At 41.1% G+C, this 18700-nt stretch overlaps 2 protein-coding genes across 5 annotated transcripts in view; one reads left to right on the forward strand and one right to left on the reverse strand.

Moving 5' to 3' along the window:
• CYFIP1 (cytoplasmic FMR1 interacting protein 1) overlaps nucleotides 1-1717 on the forward strand; it is an 82459-nt gene extending 80742 nt beyond the window's left edge. For all 4 annotated transcript variants that reach the window (XM_068182655.1, XM_068182654.1, XM_068182653.1 and 1 more), the window contains 2 exons: nucleotides 499-646; nucleotides 1099-1717. In XM_068182655.1, coding sequence (XP_068038756.1) covers nucleotides 499-646; nucleotides 1099-1263 — 313 coding nt within the window. In that variant the 3' untranslated portion in view covers nucleotides 1264-1717. The remainder of the gene's footprint in view (nucleotides 1-498; nucleotides 647-1098) is intronic.
• Nucleotides 1718-4203: 2486 nt separating this feature from the next.
• Nucleotides 4204-17083, reverse strand: NIPA2 (NIPA magnesium transporter 2). Its single transcript, XM_068182661.1, has 8 exons — nucleotides 16937-17083; nucleotides 13870-13926; nucleotides 10023-10077; nucleotides 9432-9647; nucleotides 7680-7736; nucleotides 6819-6909; nucleotides 6115-6275; nucleotides 4204-5187 (listed from the first exon to the last, which is right to left on the reverse strand). The coding sequence occupies exons 4-8, from the start codon at nucleotides 9568-9570 to the stop codon at nucleotides 4550-4552; spliced, it is 1086 nt and encodes a 361-aa protein (XP_068038762.1). The 5' UTR covers nucleotides 9571-9647; nucleotides 10023-10077; nucleotides 13870-13926; nucleotides 16937-17083; the 3' UTR covers nucleotides 4204-4549.
• Between the last annotated feature and the right edge of the window lie 1617 nt (nucleotides 17084-18700).

The following is an 18700-nucleotide window of genomic DNA, read 5'->3' on the forward strand; positions in this document are numbered from 1 at the left end:
TTAACATGATTAACACAAGTCAACCAGGAACTGTTGTTTGTTCTTGGTTTTGAGAATATATTTATTTTGAAAAATTGTTGAGCTGTCGCATGCTTTTTATTGAGCAATTAGAAAAGAGCATAGGACATTTACTTCCTTTCATGCCTGCAGCCTAAAGGAGCAGAGTGGTGTTGAATTCCCACTTTGTTTTCTTTGCAAGTGTTGTTTCCACTGAAAATGAAATGTAACGCCACAGCAGTCTAATGGGGAGTAAATGTTTTTGGAGTAACTCTGTTATGTGAAATTCAAGGAGGAGGGAGAGTTCTGTTTTTTTGTTAAGCATCTATTTGAATTGCTTGTGATATCTCCAATGATAATTAATATACCAGAGCTTTTGCTTCCTAGATGAATGTCTAACATATTTATTGTTTAGTGACGTGGCTGACTACTGAGTGTTTGCTGTGACTGTGTTTTGAAGATGTAGCTAAAACCTGCTCTGTGGTGTGTTTCCTGTTCCAGGCAGTGCTTTGGGGATGGCTTGCACTGGGCTGGATGTATGATCATTGTGCTTTTGGGACAGCAGCGGCGCTTTGACGTGTTGGATTTCTGCTACCACCTGTTGAAAGTCCAAAAGCACGATGGCAAAGATGAGGTTATCAAGAATGTGGTGAGTTGAAAACATCTGCGTTTGCTTTAGTAATAAAGACAACTCTGAGCTGTTTGTACTCAGATGCAGCGTAGATGTGGCAATCCTTTATTAGAATGAATTGCTGAAAATGAGGGCACCAGGATTTTCAGAAACAAAAGATTAAGGCTGGGGTTGGAAGACTGGTCGAGTAGAATTCTGATGTCACAAATATATAAGATTTTCTTAATGCCTTCCATCTTATGTATGTTCATTCCCAAAATGACAAGGCAGCTGTAAATTGAGCTTCTTTGTACCCAAAGCAGCACTGTCAAAAACCAAAATGCGCCTTGTATTTCCACTGGCTTAGAAGTGGCAAGGGAAACATTTGTAACATTGCTGGGAGAGATGAGGTAACAGCATTTGCTGGGTTTCTGGCTAAGGCTTTTCATATCCAAAGCTAATTCCTGGGTTTGTTCTTTTGATGTTTGCAGCCTTTGAAGAAAATGGTTGAGAGAATCCGCAAGTTCCAGATTCTAAATGATGAAATAATTGCTATTTTGGACAAGTATTTGAAGTCCGGCGATGGAGAGAGCACTCCCGTGGAACATGTGCGCTGCTTCCAGCCACCAATTCATCAGTCCCTTGCCAGCAACTAGATTCTCACCTAACAGTACTTTTTGCACCTCTTTAGGCTAAAAGTGTGAGGAAAAGAGAGCAAGAAACAAAACCCACACCAACAGTTTTGAAGACTACTCTCATCTGCATTTTTCCAGTATGCCTGTGCCATTTGAGTGGCACACTGTTCTCTCCAGTCTCCAAGCACAGTGACTGTATACAATCCATACTTATTTTTCTAGACTAAAATTTTATACACTTTGATTAAAAACCTGTAAGATTTTTGAAATCTCTTCGCATTCCTGTCTGAGGTGGCCATTTTAGACTGGACTGGTATCATTTTCCCCTGAAGCTACAGAAATAATGGCTGTGGAGGGTAAAAAACGGTTCTGTAGAAAAAATTTTTAGAAATCAATGCATAATTGTTTGTATTAGAGCCTTAATTGCTTAATTTGCCTTTATTAAAAAAGAAAAGAGAAAAAACAACAAAAGAAACTCTGCTGGTGCTTTGTGAATAATTTTCTAGTCAGTTGATTCTTTTCCCTCTTTGCAAATCTATTCTCAGAGATCAGTAATTATGGAAATGAAGGCTATTTGAAGTGTTTGTTTCAAAGTTATTTAACATGGAGGTGACCAATACGATTCTAATCTTTTAAAAAGGTGGAAGTTTGATTGATTAGAAGGGGGACTGTTTACTTTTTCCTAATGAGAGCTTTAACACAGTTTATATTTTGGTTTGCAGTACATACCTGTGTACCCAAACACGTTTACAAGTGATGAGGAATCCTTGTTTATGAGAATCTTGACTACAGTGATCAGGTGTAATCTCTCCCAGTACATAAACTCTAATGATGTTAATCATTATTTATTATGGAAAGTATTTGTTAAATTACACTTGCTGTATAATGCAAACACTGTATCAGTAAAATTGCAAAACTTTGCAACTATCGAAGTTGAATTTTAAAGCAAACCATTCAGCCAAAAGTAGTAACTCCTGCTTGCTTACTCCAGGATCCTGTCAGCTGGCTTTGGGATCAGCCCTAACCAAGATGTTAAGATGGCCAAAGCAGACAGATAATTACATGTTTGACCCAGGATATGGATTTGTGGAGATGTTACTGGGTTAGTATTTCTAACCTATACTGTGAAACCAAGAATGCAGCCCTTTGAGAACCTGGTTTTCCTCCTTCCTTCTTAGTAGTTCATGGCTAGGTTACAGCACATCTTTTCTCCTGCTCAGCTCTTTCCAGGTGCTTCACAGGCATGGAATTGACTCCAACAGTGGGTAGAAATGAGCATCTGACCAAAGAGGTACACAGGAAGTGAGGAACATGTAGGTATGGGAGTGGCAGAGAACTCGATTCTCAGGAAAGAAATTAACTGAAATTTCCTCAGCAAAACAGGATGGAGATTTCCCAGGCAATCTATCAGCAAGTTTCCACAATCACAGGTTTCCCTACGACATCTGTGCGTGAGAGCTGCCATTCTGGACTGGTGTCTGTCATGGTGGGAGTGTACACAAGGCTGCCCGGTGCGTGGGAGACAGAAGTCAGGAGCACTCATGTTTTGTTACACCACCTTGTTTACAAGTTGTTTTACAGATTTTCTTTCAGAAACAGTCTTTTAGTTCACAGAAGACTTTTGGTCAGCCAGCTGCTTCCCTGTGCTTCCAGCTTCAGTTAAGCAAATGAACAACTTTCCTAATTTGCTGACATCATCGCTGGTTTAAGGATGTTTCACCCGCCTGAGATTTTGGCTTGGCACTGGTGCAGAAATGGTTAATTAATAAAACCTGATTTTTTGTTTAAGAACTGTTTAAAATAACTAATCATGATGTGAATAATTTCTAATTCTTACCAGTTAACTTTCAGCAGTAAAAGAATTGGTCTCTTAACATCTTAAAACTGCTATTAAATACATACTTTATGATTACTGAGGGGGAAGAAAGTTTAAGCCAATTCAGACATTAGTCCTAGGAGATGTTTGTTTCCCATTTTTATAATGTAAATTTTTATTATTTTTCAAAAAGGATTATAGACTTGATAGGAGCTAAATATTCTTTGCTGGTATAACCTTTTCTACCTAAAAGGAAAAATGCAGCAAGGTGCACAAAAGGTGTAACTTTTTTCATTTCCGATTAGTTCTTACCAAAAGCCTTTTTCTTGTTTGATACCTTCTGACACTTTGACACTTTGACACTTTTCTTGTTTTGACTCCTCCTGTATGACACATAAGAAAGGAAGGCAGCAGAATTTTATTTCACAGGTGGTAATTTCGGTTTTTTCTGCCCTAGGAAAAATCTTAATTTCTCTGAAGCAGTAAGCACTAAACCTGATGAAACAGAGCAGTAACTATTAGTCTCTGTCCCAAGTGTTTCCAACTTTCACATGCATGGTAGAAAGTTTTTATAAAACCTTCTTCCCTAATTTTTATTTTCTGCCTTTACTAGAGTGAATTACCACCTACCTGCCTCACTCCTCCCCCCCCTTTTTTTTTAAGCAATGTCATTAATATTTCTTTTTTTTTGAGAATCTCAGTGTTGCAGCAAACAAAACAGCAATTCTGGGAGTTCAAGCTGTAACATCAGGAACAGGTCTGCAGAGCCAGGGCAGCATGGGGCAGCACAGACAGAACCTGATGTCTGGCACAGAAGATGGAGCAGCTTCTTTGGCTACTAGTAATGATTCAGATCCTTCCTTCTGCATAAATTGTCCTGGCAGCAGCTACCATCTCACCTATGCATGCAGAACACAAGCTCCAGCCTTCCTGTTTCTGCTGCCCACTTACTCTAATTGGGTAAAGCTGAGGTTTTTTTGGATGCAAATCCACCAAGTTTTGCATTTAGCTTTACCTAACCAGTATTTTCAAAGCCGTCCCTTTTCTACCAACAGGACAGGAGTAGTTGCTGCAGCTCCTGTTTCAATATGGTTACAGTCACTCTGTGGTCAGTCAGGGCACAAAGATTCAGGTTTGCTGCAACCTTTTTACCACCAATGCAGAAATAAAGCCATTTATTTTTGATAAAATTGTAATTAGTGCAATACATCTTAAAAACAGAAGAAAGAATGAAAATATTTACACATAACTTAAGCAACAAAACCAATTGTGGTCTGAGGTCATTTTAGTACTTTTTAAAGTAAAAGTAAGGCAAATAAAAAACGTCTCAGTGTTCTTTATCCGAACTAATCAAACTCAAAAATCAACGATTGTCTACACATACTGTTAAAAAGTACTTGACTTTCCAGACAAGCTCAGACATTTCACAGCAGGAAAAAAAAATTCCAGGGTTACAGAATTGTTCTTTTCTTAAGTAATACGTAGATATTTTCAGAAGGCTGACAGGCTTCCATTTCTTCTGGCTGAGAGACTCTCAGTGGATTGCATTTCACCTAGGCAGGAAGAACTTTCTTCATCATCATTAAAGCTGTCATATGTGCTCAGCAAAGTGCCATTTGCTGCTCTATCATCCTTCCGCAGAGAGAGGGGCAGGTTTGCTAGGGTGAAGTTAACATCTTTGAAGGCATGCAATAAAAAGATCCCCATAATAATAGTCAGGAAGCCACTGAAGGTGCCAATAATGTCATCAGCCGCCATGTGTTGCCATTCCTTGAAAAGGATGGCAGAACAAGTTAAAACAGATGTTGTGAAGATTACATAATATATTGGAGTCACTATTGAAGTGTTGAATATATCCAAAGCCCTGTTTAAATAGTTGATCTGCGTGCTCACACAGACAGTAAGGCTCAGCAGCAGAATCCAAGACAATGGATGTTTCAGCACTGGTTTTCCTGCAAAAAGTTCCTTTATAGCAATGCCCAGACCTTTGACACAGGAGACCGATAAGGCTCCAATTACAGAGCAAATTGTTATGTACACAAGAATGTTGGTCTGTCCATGGCGAGGTCCAACCACACATATTAGAATTAAAGACACAATGACAACGAGCGTTGCGAACACCACAAAACCTGTGGTTGGAGGAAAAAAAATCTCGTTATTTATAGACACTTGTTACTTATGGACTCTATTTATCAGAAGCAGGGGGATTTATCTTAGGGGTGCAGGGAAAACACTCACTAACATGGGACCAACTCAGCTTAAACAGAAGAGTTCAGGATGTTTCTCATTATTCCTCCAACATCACAGTTGAGATGATTTCAGAGTGAGCAAGCCAAAACAAAGGCTGTAGCTCAGGCATGCTGTATTACCTTTACCAGTCTATTGGCAAGACTACTACAGGATTAGATTGCTAAACTGCCTTACACCCAGACTCACTGAGGTGTAGATGCCACTGGACACAGGCCTGAGTCTGAATTGAGTCTTTTTTAGGAGATACGTTTTGGCAGGTGGCTGTATTCATCAGCAGGTTTCCAATAATCAGGTCATTCCTTAAGAACAACTTTTTAATCTCTATGCTGGCTATTTCCTCATGTTTAAGATGAGAACTGCTTTTGTATAAATTGTATTTTGCAGACGTGCATTTGTGAGTGCCTCATCTTCCACGTGGGCATAGCAGCTCACCTATAGGACTTTACTTCTCAGCAGACACCACAACACCTACCTTTTCATTTTAAGGACAGCTCAAAGCTGGGCTTAGAGATGACACACTTCCATCAAAATTTATAGAAGTTTTGTTTATCCCCCTGTGCTGCTGCATTTGTTTAAAGCACCACCTCAGTGCTTGCCATCAAGGCACTTTATTCAAGGCTAGACAAGTTCATCTCACCATCATGCAAAGTTCCTATGGAATTATGCTACAGAATTCAAATCTCTACTTCATTTGGACATGTCTACATGAAGCAGACACAGGCTATCTTCCTGGAACTTGAATATAATGAAATTATAAAATGAAGAAATGATGGGCTGTGTACAGCTCAAGCCAGCACTTTTCTTACCTGGATCACCTAGTTTGTGGGACATTTCATCCAAAGTTTCTACTTCTTCCTCTTGTGGAGCATGAATTACCATCACAGTTGATCCCAGTATACTTAACAAACATCCTATTTTTCCATGTAAATTAAGTTTTTCATTTAAAAAGAAGGATGACAGAATGGCACTAAGAAATAAAAAAGGCACCAACAAACATGGGATTAGTAATATTCATTTGCTCATCAAGTCACAGGTTGTTTTGACTGTACAAGTCACTTGCATACACAAGCTGCAGTTTAAAACAAGCTATTTTCTATCTTGAGATATTTGCTGTGGGCAGAACTACCTGTTAATATTTGGCATCTTGGCCTAGAACCCCTTTTTTATGCTGCCTGCCAAAAAAATGCTGTATCTAAGAACTTGCAAAAATAATTTTAGAATGACAAAAGTCTTTACTTAGGAATGAAAATACTGCTCTGCTGGGATCACCATGTTTTTGAAATGCAGAAGACAATAGCTTTTTCCAGAGATGGACATGTAGATGCACTGCTAGAACCCTTTTATATCATAGCCACTATGTATTTGGAGAAACTTAAAAGTTACTCCTGATGTTTACAAGCACTCTGTTGTGAAGAGTGCATTTATTACAGCATGGCTCAGTGACATATTTCTAAAGAAATAATTTACTTTTCTGCCTCAAGTCACACTGCTTTCTGTTAGTGTATCTTACCTTACAAGAACACTGAGAGCTCCTAGAGGAGTCACTAATGTAGCTGGTGCAAAAGCATAGGCAGCAAAGTTCGCTACTTCGCCAGCTCCCACTGCAGAGGAACAGCAAGTAAAAACCAGGAGTTAGGCTGTCTCCTGCAACAAACCTCTGATGCAGGGCAAGTGTCTACAGTGTTCATGTAGACACAAACATGCAGCAAGGGAACAACGCAAAATTCTAATGACAGCATTCAGCTAACAGTACTAGCAGAACCCACCCCCGCCCCTCATCCCCACTATTAAATCTTAAAAGCAGACTGTGGAACTACATACAACAGGTATTAGAATTAATTCTACCCTATCAGAAGGTGTTTTATTTTAGTGTCTGTGCTGTAGCTCCCCAGCCTGCCAGCTTGACTCATGAAGTTCTGCATGGAGACATCTGCAATAGCAGGATATAGCACAGCACATACAGTAAGCCATAATTACCTAAATACAGACAGTAAGTTGAGGGTTCAAGCAATGAAAAAAATTAAGAAAATGGGCATAATCCCAAAATATGCTTCCTTTTAAGAAATCCTATACATCTAAGCACTTCTCTGCTAAGACAAAAACCAAAATGCATATGGGTAGCAAAGACATACAAAACTCAATGTCTGCCTAGTGGGCAGTTATATTAAAGGAAGAGCTTCTGGTGTGAGAAAAGTTATATTAAAATCTGAAATGCATCCATCAAATCACCAGATGATAGTACTACAATACTACCCATGTAATCTTGTTCCCTTTTTATAACCATGCTGCCATCTGTGGCATAGTTATTCATTAAAATTATATAATGCAGATTGTAATTTTGACACTTCGATGAATAATTTTTGATACTTACTTGAAAGAAGTCCAGCCCACCACAGCCATTCCTTAAGGTATGCATGACCACCTTGACCTAAAATTGAAAGAACGTTGGCTAGTCCACTAAAAACATTGACACCCTGTCACTTATAACACTGCCATGACACAAAATAATTTTTACAACCCATGCCCTTAAAAACATTAGCAGTGTTTTGATACCTAGGCTTTCTAGGTAAAAGGGTCGAAATCTAAGCATCTTCAGTTTCTGATGTGCTTGTGCCTCCTACAACCAGTTATTTTATTTCTTTTGTGTTAGAAATGGCAGTGATGATTATATCTGCATTACCTTGAGAAACAGCTCTTTCAAATCACTGAAATTACATGAAAAGCCAAGTTATGTGTCTCTTACTAAGACTGCTGCTCTGCAGAAATTGTGCATGATTTGGATGTGGTTGATTACAAGTGCAAGCCCATTTTCTCATGCCAAACCAGGGTGCATGAATTATGTATCTCAAGATCAACCATCTTTTAGAAGCAAAGATGACAGGTACTGAATAAAAATAGTCAGAGTCAATCTTTTGACTCATCTGAGGATGCTGCAACTATCCTACCTAAATTTATCTTCTTTCAGTTTAAAACCATTGCCCTTTGTCCTGTCAATGCAGGCCCGGGTCAAAACCAAACCAAATCCAAAACCAAATCTCGTCTCTTTTTTATAAGCCCCCTTTAGGTACTGGAAGGTGCTATAAGGTCTCCCAAGACCCTTTTCTTCTCTAAGCTTAACAATCCCAACTCTGTCAGCCTATGCTCAGAAGTGTTCTGTCCCTTTGATCATTTTCATGGCCCTTCTCTGGACTTGCTCCAACAGGTCCATGACCTTCCCACGCTGGGGATCCTGGAGCTGGGTGCAGCACTGCAGGTGGGGTCTCACCAGAGCAGAGGGGCAGAATCCTCTCCCTTGCCCTGCTGGTCACACTTCACATGGACACGTTTGGCTTTCTGGGCTGTGAGTGCACATTGCTGGGTCGTGTCCAGCCTCTCATGTACCAGCATCTCCAAGCCCTTCTGGGCAGGGCTGCTCTCCATCTGTTCATCCCCCAGCCTTGTGCTGACATCGGAGGTTGCCCTGACCCAGGTGCAGCACCTTGCTCTGGTTCTTGTTGAACCTCCTGAGGTTTGCACAGACCCACTCCCCAAGGCCATCCAGGTCCCTCTGGATGCCACTTCCTTTGCTCTAGAGCATCAAGTGCCCCCCTCAGCTCGGTGTGGTCCACGACCCTGCTGCCAGCACACTCAGTCAATGCCACTGTCTGTATCGCTGATGAGGATATTTAAAAGCATTTCTTCCAGTATGAACCCTTGAGGTGCACTACTCAGCACACTCAGTTACCTGTGATTTTTAGTTTTCTCAAACATTCTCCTGACACCCAAACATGGTTAAAACGCTCATAAATTCACTCATTCAGGAGCACAGACATAGTTAAGAGTGCTGCTTGCAATTTGCAAGTACAATTTAGACTTAACTGACATACAAAGGAATCCTTTGACAAGTGTCCCCAGAGGGCATTGCATATGCATTAAATAGCATGTGTCACACACAGAGTTAAGGGTATCTGACACCAGAGAAAAATCACAGCAGCTCTATGTTTTAGGTTTCATATACATGTAACAAAAACCAAAAAAAGTCAAAACAAGATCATTAGTTTAATGAACTAATGAACAGAAGTAATCTTCTGTTAAACAGCAAAACCTAAACATCAGCAATGTATTAAAAGATGTATGTATTTACCTGCTCTCATGGAGCCTTTCCTGGCTAACCGGAGGAGACCTTTCTTTTTCAGGATGAAACTTCCTCCAATGAAAATGCTGGAACTCATAGCCAACACCAGACCAATACAGAAGTCATACTTCCCACGAGTTTGGCTCATCTCGTAAACTACTGAACACTGTCACATTGATCAATGAGGAGCAGAACTTCTGATACTCAACAAAAAATGATGCAACACTGAAGGAGGAGCAAAATAAACACATTAGAATTAAGCTGGTAGAAAAAGGCGCTGTATGAGGAAATCCTCAACAGCTCACATGACCGGTTCTCCTGCAAGTGGCCTCTGCAAAGAATGGCTAACAAAAAAAAAAAAATAAATAAAAGAGGCAATCTGAAGCATGTGTGAGCTTGCACTAAGGATGAGCAACTAACGAGTTTGAACACAGAGAAGGAAGGATTTCTGACCTGGCATATAAAAACTGAAACCCAAACAAACAAAAATTCTTTGACTAACTTTAGGGAAATTTTACAAATATGTCATTTATTTTTCTTTTCATTGAGCACGCAAGTCTCTGTCTGGCACACCATGATACTGATCAAAAAATTACTTACATTGAAATCAGTCTGAGTTTGAGAATAGTCGCAGCATTTCTTCCATATAAACTCCCTGGAAAAATGAGCGTATTAGAAGGATGTTTAATCATATAGCTACTTTCATAATACAAACAAACCTCACGTGCATGCACATGCAATTACTCTTTAACAGGACAATCTGGCAAGAAATAAGTCCTTTGTTAAATTATTTTACACAGTTTCCCATGCTTGTATGAAGCACCTTCCAATATTACTTTTCCCTGTACTTTTATGCTTTCAACTTTGATTAATTTGCTATACCTCTAGGAAAACCTAACAGAGAGCTACTGGAAGGTTAGCATTAAAACTGAGCACAGATCCTCTTACTTGCATCCAGTTAGGCTGTGAAAAAGTAGAGGAAAACAATAAGAACTCAACATAGCACTACTCAAAATACTGCATGAGCCACAGTTCAAAATTCTCAAATCCACTTCCCTTAATCCTGGCACAGTAATTTTTAATATTTTATTTTGTAGGAGAAACAAAGTATATTATCTAGAAGACAGTGCTTTCACTTTCTATAAACTTTTAAAAATAAACTAGATTCTTGCATGACACAAAACCACCTAACAAATGAAACCAAGAAAGACAAACCATCAGTGCGTGAGATAGACCAAACCCAGCCACCTCACCAGCTACATAAATTATCATCCTAGTTTTAAATTCAAACAAGATTTTCAGTCCCTTGAAGACGTTTTTAATGCAAGGAAAAGACATAAGACTTTTGTGGCTGTTCTCTCCACCATCTGTTCTAGCAGGTGTAAGGCACTCTGTTCAGGTAATCGAGCTAAGGATGCTCTTCCAACTCCAGCTGGTGCAAAATGTGACGGTGGTATAGCATCACCTGGGGGAGGAGGGGCTGGTTTTGCCAAGTTTTATGCTTTATTGGTTTTTTTCAACAGTTCCTACTTTAGCTACATTACTAATGGGATTCTTTTTACTTGGGTAGCTTTTTACTAAAAGAGAACTCTCCACATTGGCAAAACCAATTTCTTTTCCTTTTCTTCTCTCCCTGGCTTGCATACCTTCACCTACACTGACAGAGGAAAAGAGCATCAGTTAGTCCCATCCTGACGCCTTCCACCCACTGCATTCCAGAAACAAGGGAGAAGCACAGGCTGCTTTTCTTTGCAGCAGAGGAAGAATTTGACTGCAGAAGAATGAAGAAACTTGGGTGCTCACAGGTAATTTTATGAATTTAGACTTGAAAAGGATGCTACACTTCAAAACTAGTATTTCTGCTTTCCCCACGTCCCAAATATTCTGAAATGCCCTGTCAACCATTTTGTTAACCTTGAAAATGACTCAAATCTCAACCACTTAAATTACATAAATTCAGATAAATTACTGCTAGCTCTTCCCATCACATTTATTTGTCCTCACAGACGTAGACAGTCCCACTTCTGCTTTGGCTGGACTGCTTTATTTCCTCCTAAGGTTTATTCAGATGTCCACAGTTGTAGACACGTCACACAGTCATGGTGGACCCAGCTCCCCTCTGAAGAGATCTGGTTCCTCTGTATGCAGCAGATATAATTTGCATGTGCAGAACTGACATGTGGAAGGTCAAAGCAGTACCAGGCACTGGAAGTTTTACACTTTAGGAAATCAGGACTTTAATTCTAACCCTAAGACTTACTGAAAGAAGAACTAATGCATGCTTATAAATATAATCAAGAAAGATTATCTATGGGTATGAAAAAATGCCATGAAATGAGCAGTTTCTGGAATAAATAATACCTCTCATGTTTCTGCCTTGGGACATGCCAAAGCTGTTGCATTCCAGCAGCCAGGGCCACTACTAGGTTATAAACAGAGAAAAGCCAGAAAATGTAGGAGTCAAATAAAGCTGGCAGTCATGTAGTTCTGCAAAGGTTCTCTAATCAAGTTCACAGCTGATTTTAACACATAGAACACTTCATCCACTCAAGACCACCAGTGTCATGGAGGAGTGCTAGTTTCCTGCTCTGATTTCAGAGAAGCAAAGAAGGGCTGAGACTCTCCCACTCACAGAAGCTACAACATCTACCACGCCTCCAAGAGCCACTCATTAAATGAATTGCCCGTGGATCTGCTGGTGTCACGAGTCATAAATCCCAGTGTGCAATAGTGCAGTGACAGACCACACAGGGAACTGGGTTTGACGGTTATCAGACAGGGAGAGATGGAGAAACTCAGAATGTGAAAAAAAAACCAAAACTGTGGGAGATAAGCAAATCCAGATTAGCCACAAAGTATTTTTGCTTATTTTCAAGACATAACCAAATGCATCACAAATGCTAGGAAGATACAGACTCTCTGATCTAAAACACAGGATAACACTTCTTTGCCTCTTTGCTCAGCAGTCATTTTCTCTCAAAAGCAGCACAAACACAGTGCTCCAAAGATGTTACAATCATTGCAGCAAGGGACCTCTCTAAATATTCAGAAACATTAAACGTAGCTTAATGAGAAGAAGTAATATTTTACATTTAAAAGCAGATAAGCATAAGTAAGAATATGGGAGTTATCAGCCGAAGAAAATTAGTATCACTTCCACGAGCTGTACATTGTATGGATACAATAATTAGAGCTGGGAAAGGCTGACATGGTGCATTGTTCCAACTTTGCTTACTTGGCCATGAGCCCTCTAGAGTTAAGTAGACAGTCTTAAAAGACTTACAAGAAATAATCTAAATATACACTACATTATTTAAATTCAAGAATCTTTTTTAAAACCTGCTCTTTTCAACTATGATTAAGATGATGCCATTAAGCAAAAAAAAAAAAAAAAATGACCTTAACAGGTCATTTACTTCAACCCTTTGCCATGTACTACATAATTCACTGCTGCTCCTCATTACAGATAATTCAGCCAAGCTTCTCCCATGAAATACTTGCAAAGGAAACTTCACAAATGTGGCAGCCATGCTTTGATGCCATTAGGAACTCTCATTATCTGATCAGCTTCAGTTTTACTAACAAATCCCACTGCTGAAAAAAGATACAAGTCCCTTTATCTTCAAATCCACATATCAACATTACCCTGCAGATGCTTCCTGCTGTGCCACCTTCTGAGTCCTTTCCCAAAAGCTTTTTTTAAGTGCAATTTCCAAAGCTGTATATAGCACTTCAGCTTGAGTTATTATCACTTCTGCAATAAGTGGTAGACTGTATTTCTTTTTAAACATCCAAACCAGGTGGTTTTTTTAGCCCTTTTTCTGCAGTCACCTACTGTTGGCTCATTTTCAACTTCTCTATAGGTATAACCTCCTGCATTTACACAGCAAATTACTCCTGCCTGGGTGTAACACCTTCCATTTACCCCTATTAAAAAACATCTCTTTTTTTAGAAATGTTTCCTGAAAACATTCAACCAAGGTCACACACTGGCAATCCTTCCCTGCCCAATGTTATTGATTATTTCTTTGTCTTTTGAGCCAGATCAATAACATTAAACAGCCAAAGATTCAGACATGACAGAAGATTTTTGAACAAAAGCCTGATTTGACAAGACAATAATACTCTGGGTACAGCCATTCTGCATCTTTTTTACTGTTCTCTGGTATTTTGCTGTCAATTCTGCTTAAGTTTTATGTTTCTAAACATTATGGAATTAAGCACCTATTTAATGCCCTTCTAGCCATAAAGCTTGATAGGGAAGAAAAGGAGGTTGAATCAACAAGTTGCTTTAACAAATACACATTGACTATTATGTGTCATATTGGCTATTATGTGTTCCCTTCTTCCTTTCCACAAGCATAAAACTACACAACACAAACATTCCCTAACAAAACACAAATCCAAATGTTCAGTGATGAGCCTCTAGAAGGCTCATTATACATACCAATCTTGTTTGAAAATCCAGAGGCATTCACTTCTTAAGTATTTCGAAGTTAGGTTTCTAAAACAGAAGTCAAAAATAGCATTAATTGGCATGTTAGGAATTTGGCAAAAAAATTATGTCCATCATTTCAAGATGATTTAATTTTCATGCATGACACACAAGACTTTACAATATCCATCTATGCTGTAAAAAGGAAGAGGATTTTTGTTTTAGAAACACTTGTATAACAAATCAGTGTGATCTGAGATTTGATCTTCCTTAGATACATCTTGCCTGAAGCTGTAGTTATTTCATCCCTTTGCTTTTCACTTCACAAATCAAAGAAACTAACCTGTGATCTAAGTTATTCTTTAGAAGGTACCATATTAATGTTGAACTGAAACACTTTCCTAGTTTCATTCTGTAACTAAAGTGCTAAGGCAATTTTATTGCCAGCTAACCAATTATCAGGTTTTCGTTATTTGCTTTGATATGGTGAATTTTCAGAGGATGTTTACATAGAATCACAGAATATGCTGAGTTGAAAGGAACCCACAAGGATCATCAAGTCCAGCTCCTGGCCCTGCACAGGACAGCCCCAAGAAAGCTACCATGTGCCTGAACACACCCAGCTTTAAACTCTGTCAGGCTGGCACTGTGACCACTGCCCTGGGGAGCTGTTCCACTACCAACCATCCTCTGGGTGAGGAACTTTTTCCTAATATCCAACCCAAACCTTCCCTGACACAGCTTCAAGCCATGCCCTTGGGTCCTGTCGCTGGTCACCAGAGGGAAGAGTCCGGTGCCTACCGCTCTGCTTTCCCTCATCAGGAAGCTGTAGATCCTGATGAGGTCTCCCCTCAGCCTCTTCTTCTTCAGGCTGAATAGACCAAGCGGCCTCAGGTGCTCCTCATACAGCTTCCCCTCTACCCCCTTCACCGTCTTTGCAGCCCTCCTTTGGACACACAGAATGCTGGGGCAGTGGGGAGTATGAACACAGAAATGTTCTTAGTAAGATTACCAAAACCCCTCAAATATACCTAATTATTAAATCCAAGCCTTCCTCAGTCATGTTCCATCCACTCACAAACATATAAACATAGGTATAGAGAGAACATTGAAGCATAGACACAACAGAGTGTTATGAAAAAAGAGTTCAAACCTTAATGCACCTTTAAAAGGCCAAGATGAACACACACAGTACCTACAGATTCTGTACACACTGTTTAGGAAACAATATGTTCAATTTTGTACTGCACATTTGCCCCAATACAAGATACAGTTTTCCAGCTCTGTCGAAGTTAAAGACTGCCTAAATTTATACACATAATTATTTACATATTATACACAGGCAAGCTAAAATCATATTTATGTTATATATATATATATGCATATATCTAATGTTATATATAACATTAAATATCTGCATATATATAACTCAGAAAGCAAACCATACCTTAACTATCCTAAAGTTGTCTATTTTAAAAGGTTTAGATAAACTATGGGGAAAATTAATACTTTACAGCAGCTTTCTATCTATAAAGCAAAAGCAACAAGCACTTTATCTTATGAACCTAGGAGGAAACAAAAAAATTCCACATTAAAAACCCATTCTTTGCACGTGCTACTTGTAGTTATTCCATAAAAAACTGACCTTTAATTAAAGCACTTTCACATAGAGCTAAAAAGTATCTTCACTATAACAGTGTTATTCATTAACTGAATACAAACTACAGGCAGTGCTTTATAACTGATACTGCATTGACTGTTTTCATGGAAAGCTATCAAAATAGACTCAAGATAAGACTTGCCTCATCTTTGCTGTACCTGGCACATAAGTTCCACTCTTGTGGGAGGAATAACCAGCACAGGGTCACTGAAGTTCTACCTTTGGTATTTAATATGGGCAGTTTCAAATTTAAGATAATTCAGGAAGCTAAAGTCCAATCTATACGTTAGTCACAGCTACTCTTTTGACACAACTGATAACTTGCTATAACCTGCTCTCTTGTCGCCAGAATTTTATCTTCAGAATTAAGTACTTTAACAAAAGCAGAACTAGTGTGACACTGAATTCTAAATACAACGATACCAATGAAACCTTATGGAATAATTTTCTATCAATGAAGCTGTGGAAAAGCCCTAACTGTACACAACGAGGCGCATCAAAGGCATTAAGACAGAACCACAGTGACTTACATTTATCATGTTTCCAATATAAACAGTGTTAAAGATATTGTAATGAAACAGAGAAAGTTGACTGCTTGAAAAAGATTGGGGGGGAAAAAACAGGGTCAAAGGAGTTAGATCCAGGCAAAATCTTCACAGTGTATTATGAATGAGCAAAAATCTTCACTCTGAATCACAGAAATCAACTAGGCTGGAAAAAACACGTGAGATGGAGTCACACCCATGACCCAACCACCACTATGTCAATAGACCTTGGCACTGAATGCCATGTCCAGTCTTTTCTTAAACAGCTCCGAGGACAGTGACTCCACCAGGTACTTCCCTGGTCAACCCATTCCGACATCTCATCACCCTGCCTATGAAGAAATTCCTCTTAATGTCCAACCTAAATCTCCCCTGGTCAGCTTAAGACTACAATGAACTACAGTGCAAAGCTACGATTACTTTTTCCACGTCAAAATGATCCACCGGGACTCTGAAGCTCTGCTGCAGGTGCTCTGGAACCAGGCTGCAGAAGCCTCAACCTGGGGTAATACAACCCTGGACCAAACCGAAGATGAACCAGGTTGGCTCCCTGGTTAACCACACGCACACGCCAACACGGGGCACAGCGGCTCCGGAGCACGGGCAGACCCAGCACACCTCTGCCCGGTGGGAGAACCCCGCAAACAGCCGGATTCAGAGCTCTGAATCTCGGCCTTCTCGCACCAAAGCACACGTTCCCCAGCAGGGAGGAAGCACCCTTGGCTTTGCGCAGCCAGACCCAAGGCCCGGAGCCCCGCGCCCCCGGCCCGCCCGCTCCTCACCCGCAGCGCCCGGCACGGAGGGCCTGGCGCCGAGCGCTCCGCGGGGCCGGCCAGCCCCCTCCCCGCCTCTCCCCGCCTCTCCCCGCCGTTACCTGCGGCCACGGCCCCTCTCACATGCCCGCCGGGAGCGGCGAACCAAGAGGAGACGGGGGCGGGGGAGGCCGGAGCGGGCGGCGGGAGGGGCCGGTGCCCGTCCGCTCCAGCGCCATGAGGGGACGGGACGGGACGGGACGGGGCGGCAGGGACCGGCAGCGCGAGGCGAGGCGAGGCGAGGCGAGGCGAGGCGAGGCGGCGTCCCGGGCCCGTCCGCCCCCTCCGCTCCGCGGTTCCGGCAGCGGCCGCCGGAAGGGGCGCGGCCCGGCCCGGCCCCGAGCTCCGCCCGCCGCGGGTCACATTCCCCTTCCCGCAGCGCCGCCTTCCCCCGCGCCGGCGGAGCCTCCCCGCGCCGGGCTCACTGCCGGTGCCGGGCTCGCTGCCGGTGCCGGGCTCGCTGCGGCCGCCGGGCTCGCTGCCGGTGCCGGGCTCGCTGCCGGAGCCCTGCAGCCGGCGTAGGTCACTGCCGCGGCCCTGGCAGCATCTGCGCTGCGCAGATTTTACACTCTCAGAAAATCGTAGAATCACAGAATGGTTTGGGTCGGAAGAGGACCTTGAAGACCACCCAGTTTCAACCCACCCTGCTGTGGACAGGGACACCTCTGACTAGACCAGCTCGCTCAAAGCCCCATCCAGCCTGGCCTTTACCACTTCCAGAGATGAGAGAAATCCGCAACTTCTCTGGGCAACTTGTTTCAGCTCCTCTTCACCCTCACAGTATGGAATTTTTCCTAACATCTAATCTAAAACGCACCCTCTGTCACCTTGATGCCGTTCCCTCCTGCGCTGTCACTACATAAATAGTCTTGCCCCATCTTTTCTGTCAGTTTCCTTCAGGTACTGGAAGGCTGCAATTAGGTCACCCCGAAGCCTTCTCTTTTGCATGCTGAAATAAACACAAGCTGCTTGCTGTAAGGGAGAGAGACATTTTACTGGGCCAGGTAAAGAGAATGGTTAATGAATCCATTTAATCAGGTCACCCACTCTGAGCGCGTGCTTTACCCAAGCTGTTTTAATCTCATAGAAAGTAAATGGATAAATACAGTTAGATAAATATTTGTTCTTGCACACAGGAAGGTGTCTTTGAAACAGTCATAACAAGCATCAGGCTCAGAGGGTTCTTTGGTTTCTTCATGACTATCTCTGAGGATGCTTTACCCAGCTGCCTTGTAAGATTAAGTCTGAACAACCAACACTGCCAAAATACCTGTGGTAGCTCCACATGTAAGATTCAGCTCTGTCTCTTTAAAATCAAGACAGTTTTGTCACATCCCTTAGTGACAGCAGTTCCTATTTTTTCAGTCTTCTCAGGATTTGTGTTGACATTATCCCAGTCTGCACAAGCAGCTGCTTCATTTTTGCTACACCTGGAAAGACCTGGAAACAAAAGCAATCCTGGCTTTCCCTTGTGGGATACCCATGACAAAGCCACTCCTGATTATATCTCATTAAAAATGGTCCCTTGCTCTGAAACAAAAATTACATTTCTATACCACTAAAGGCACATGGATAAATGTTAGGCATATTTTATTCTCTAAGGCAACATTCCATTCTCCAATACAAAACTAATGTAGTATTCTTTACATGAACTTTGCACTTACAAAATAGTATTGTGAGTGTGTGTGTATAAAAATGTACTTTAACATAAAAAAACTGCTAAACAATTGACAGTAATTTCCTATGTACTGACACAGTAAGACACTGGCTTTTCTGTGTTTTACCAAAAGATATCAAATCTGTGAAGGCTTTGAAAAAGTTAACAG

Source organism: Anomalospiza imberbis, chromosome 2 (genome assembly GCF_031753505.1).
Source record: "Anomalospiza imberbis isolate Cuckoo-Finch-1a 21T00152 chromosome 2, ASM3175350v1, whole genome shotgun sequence".
Taxonomy (NCBI): domain Eukaryota; kingdom Metazoa; phylum Chordata; class Aves; order Passeriformes; family Viduidae; genus Anomalospiza; species Anomalospiza imberbis.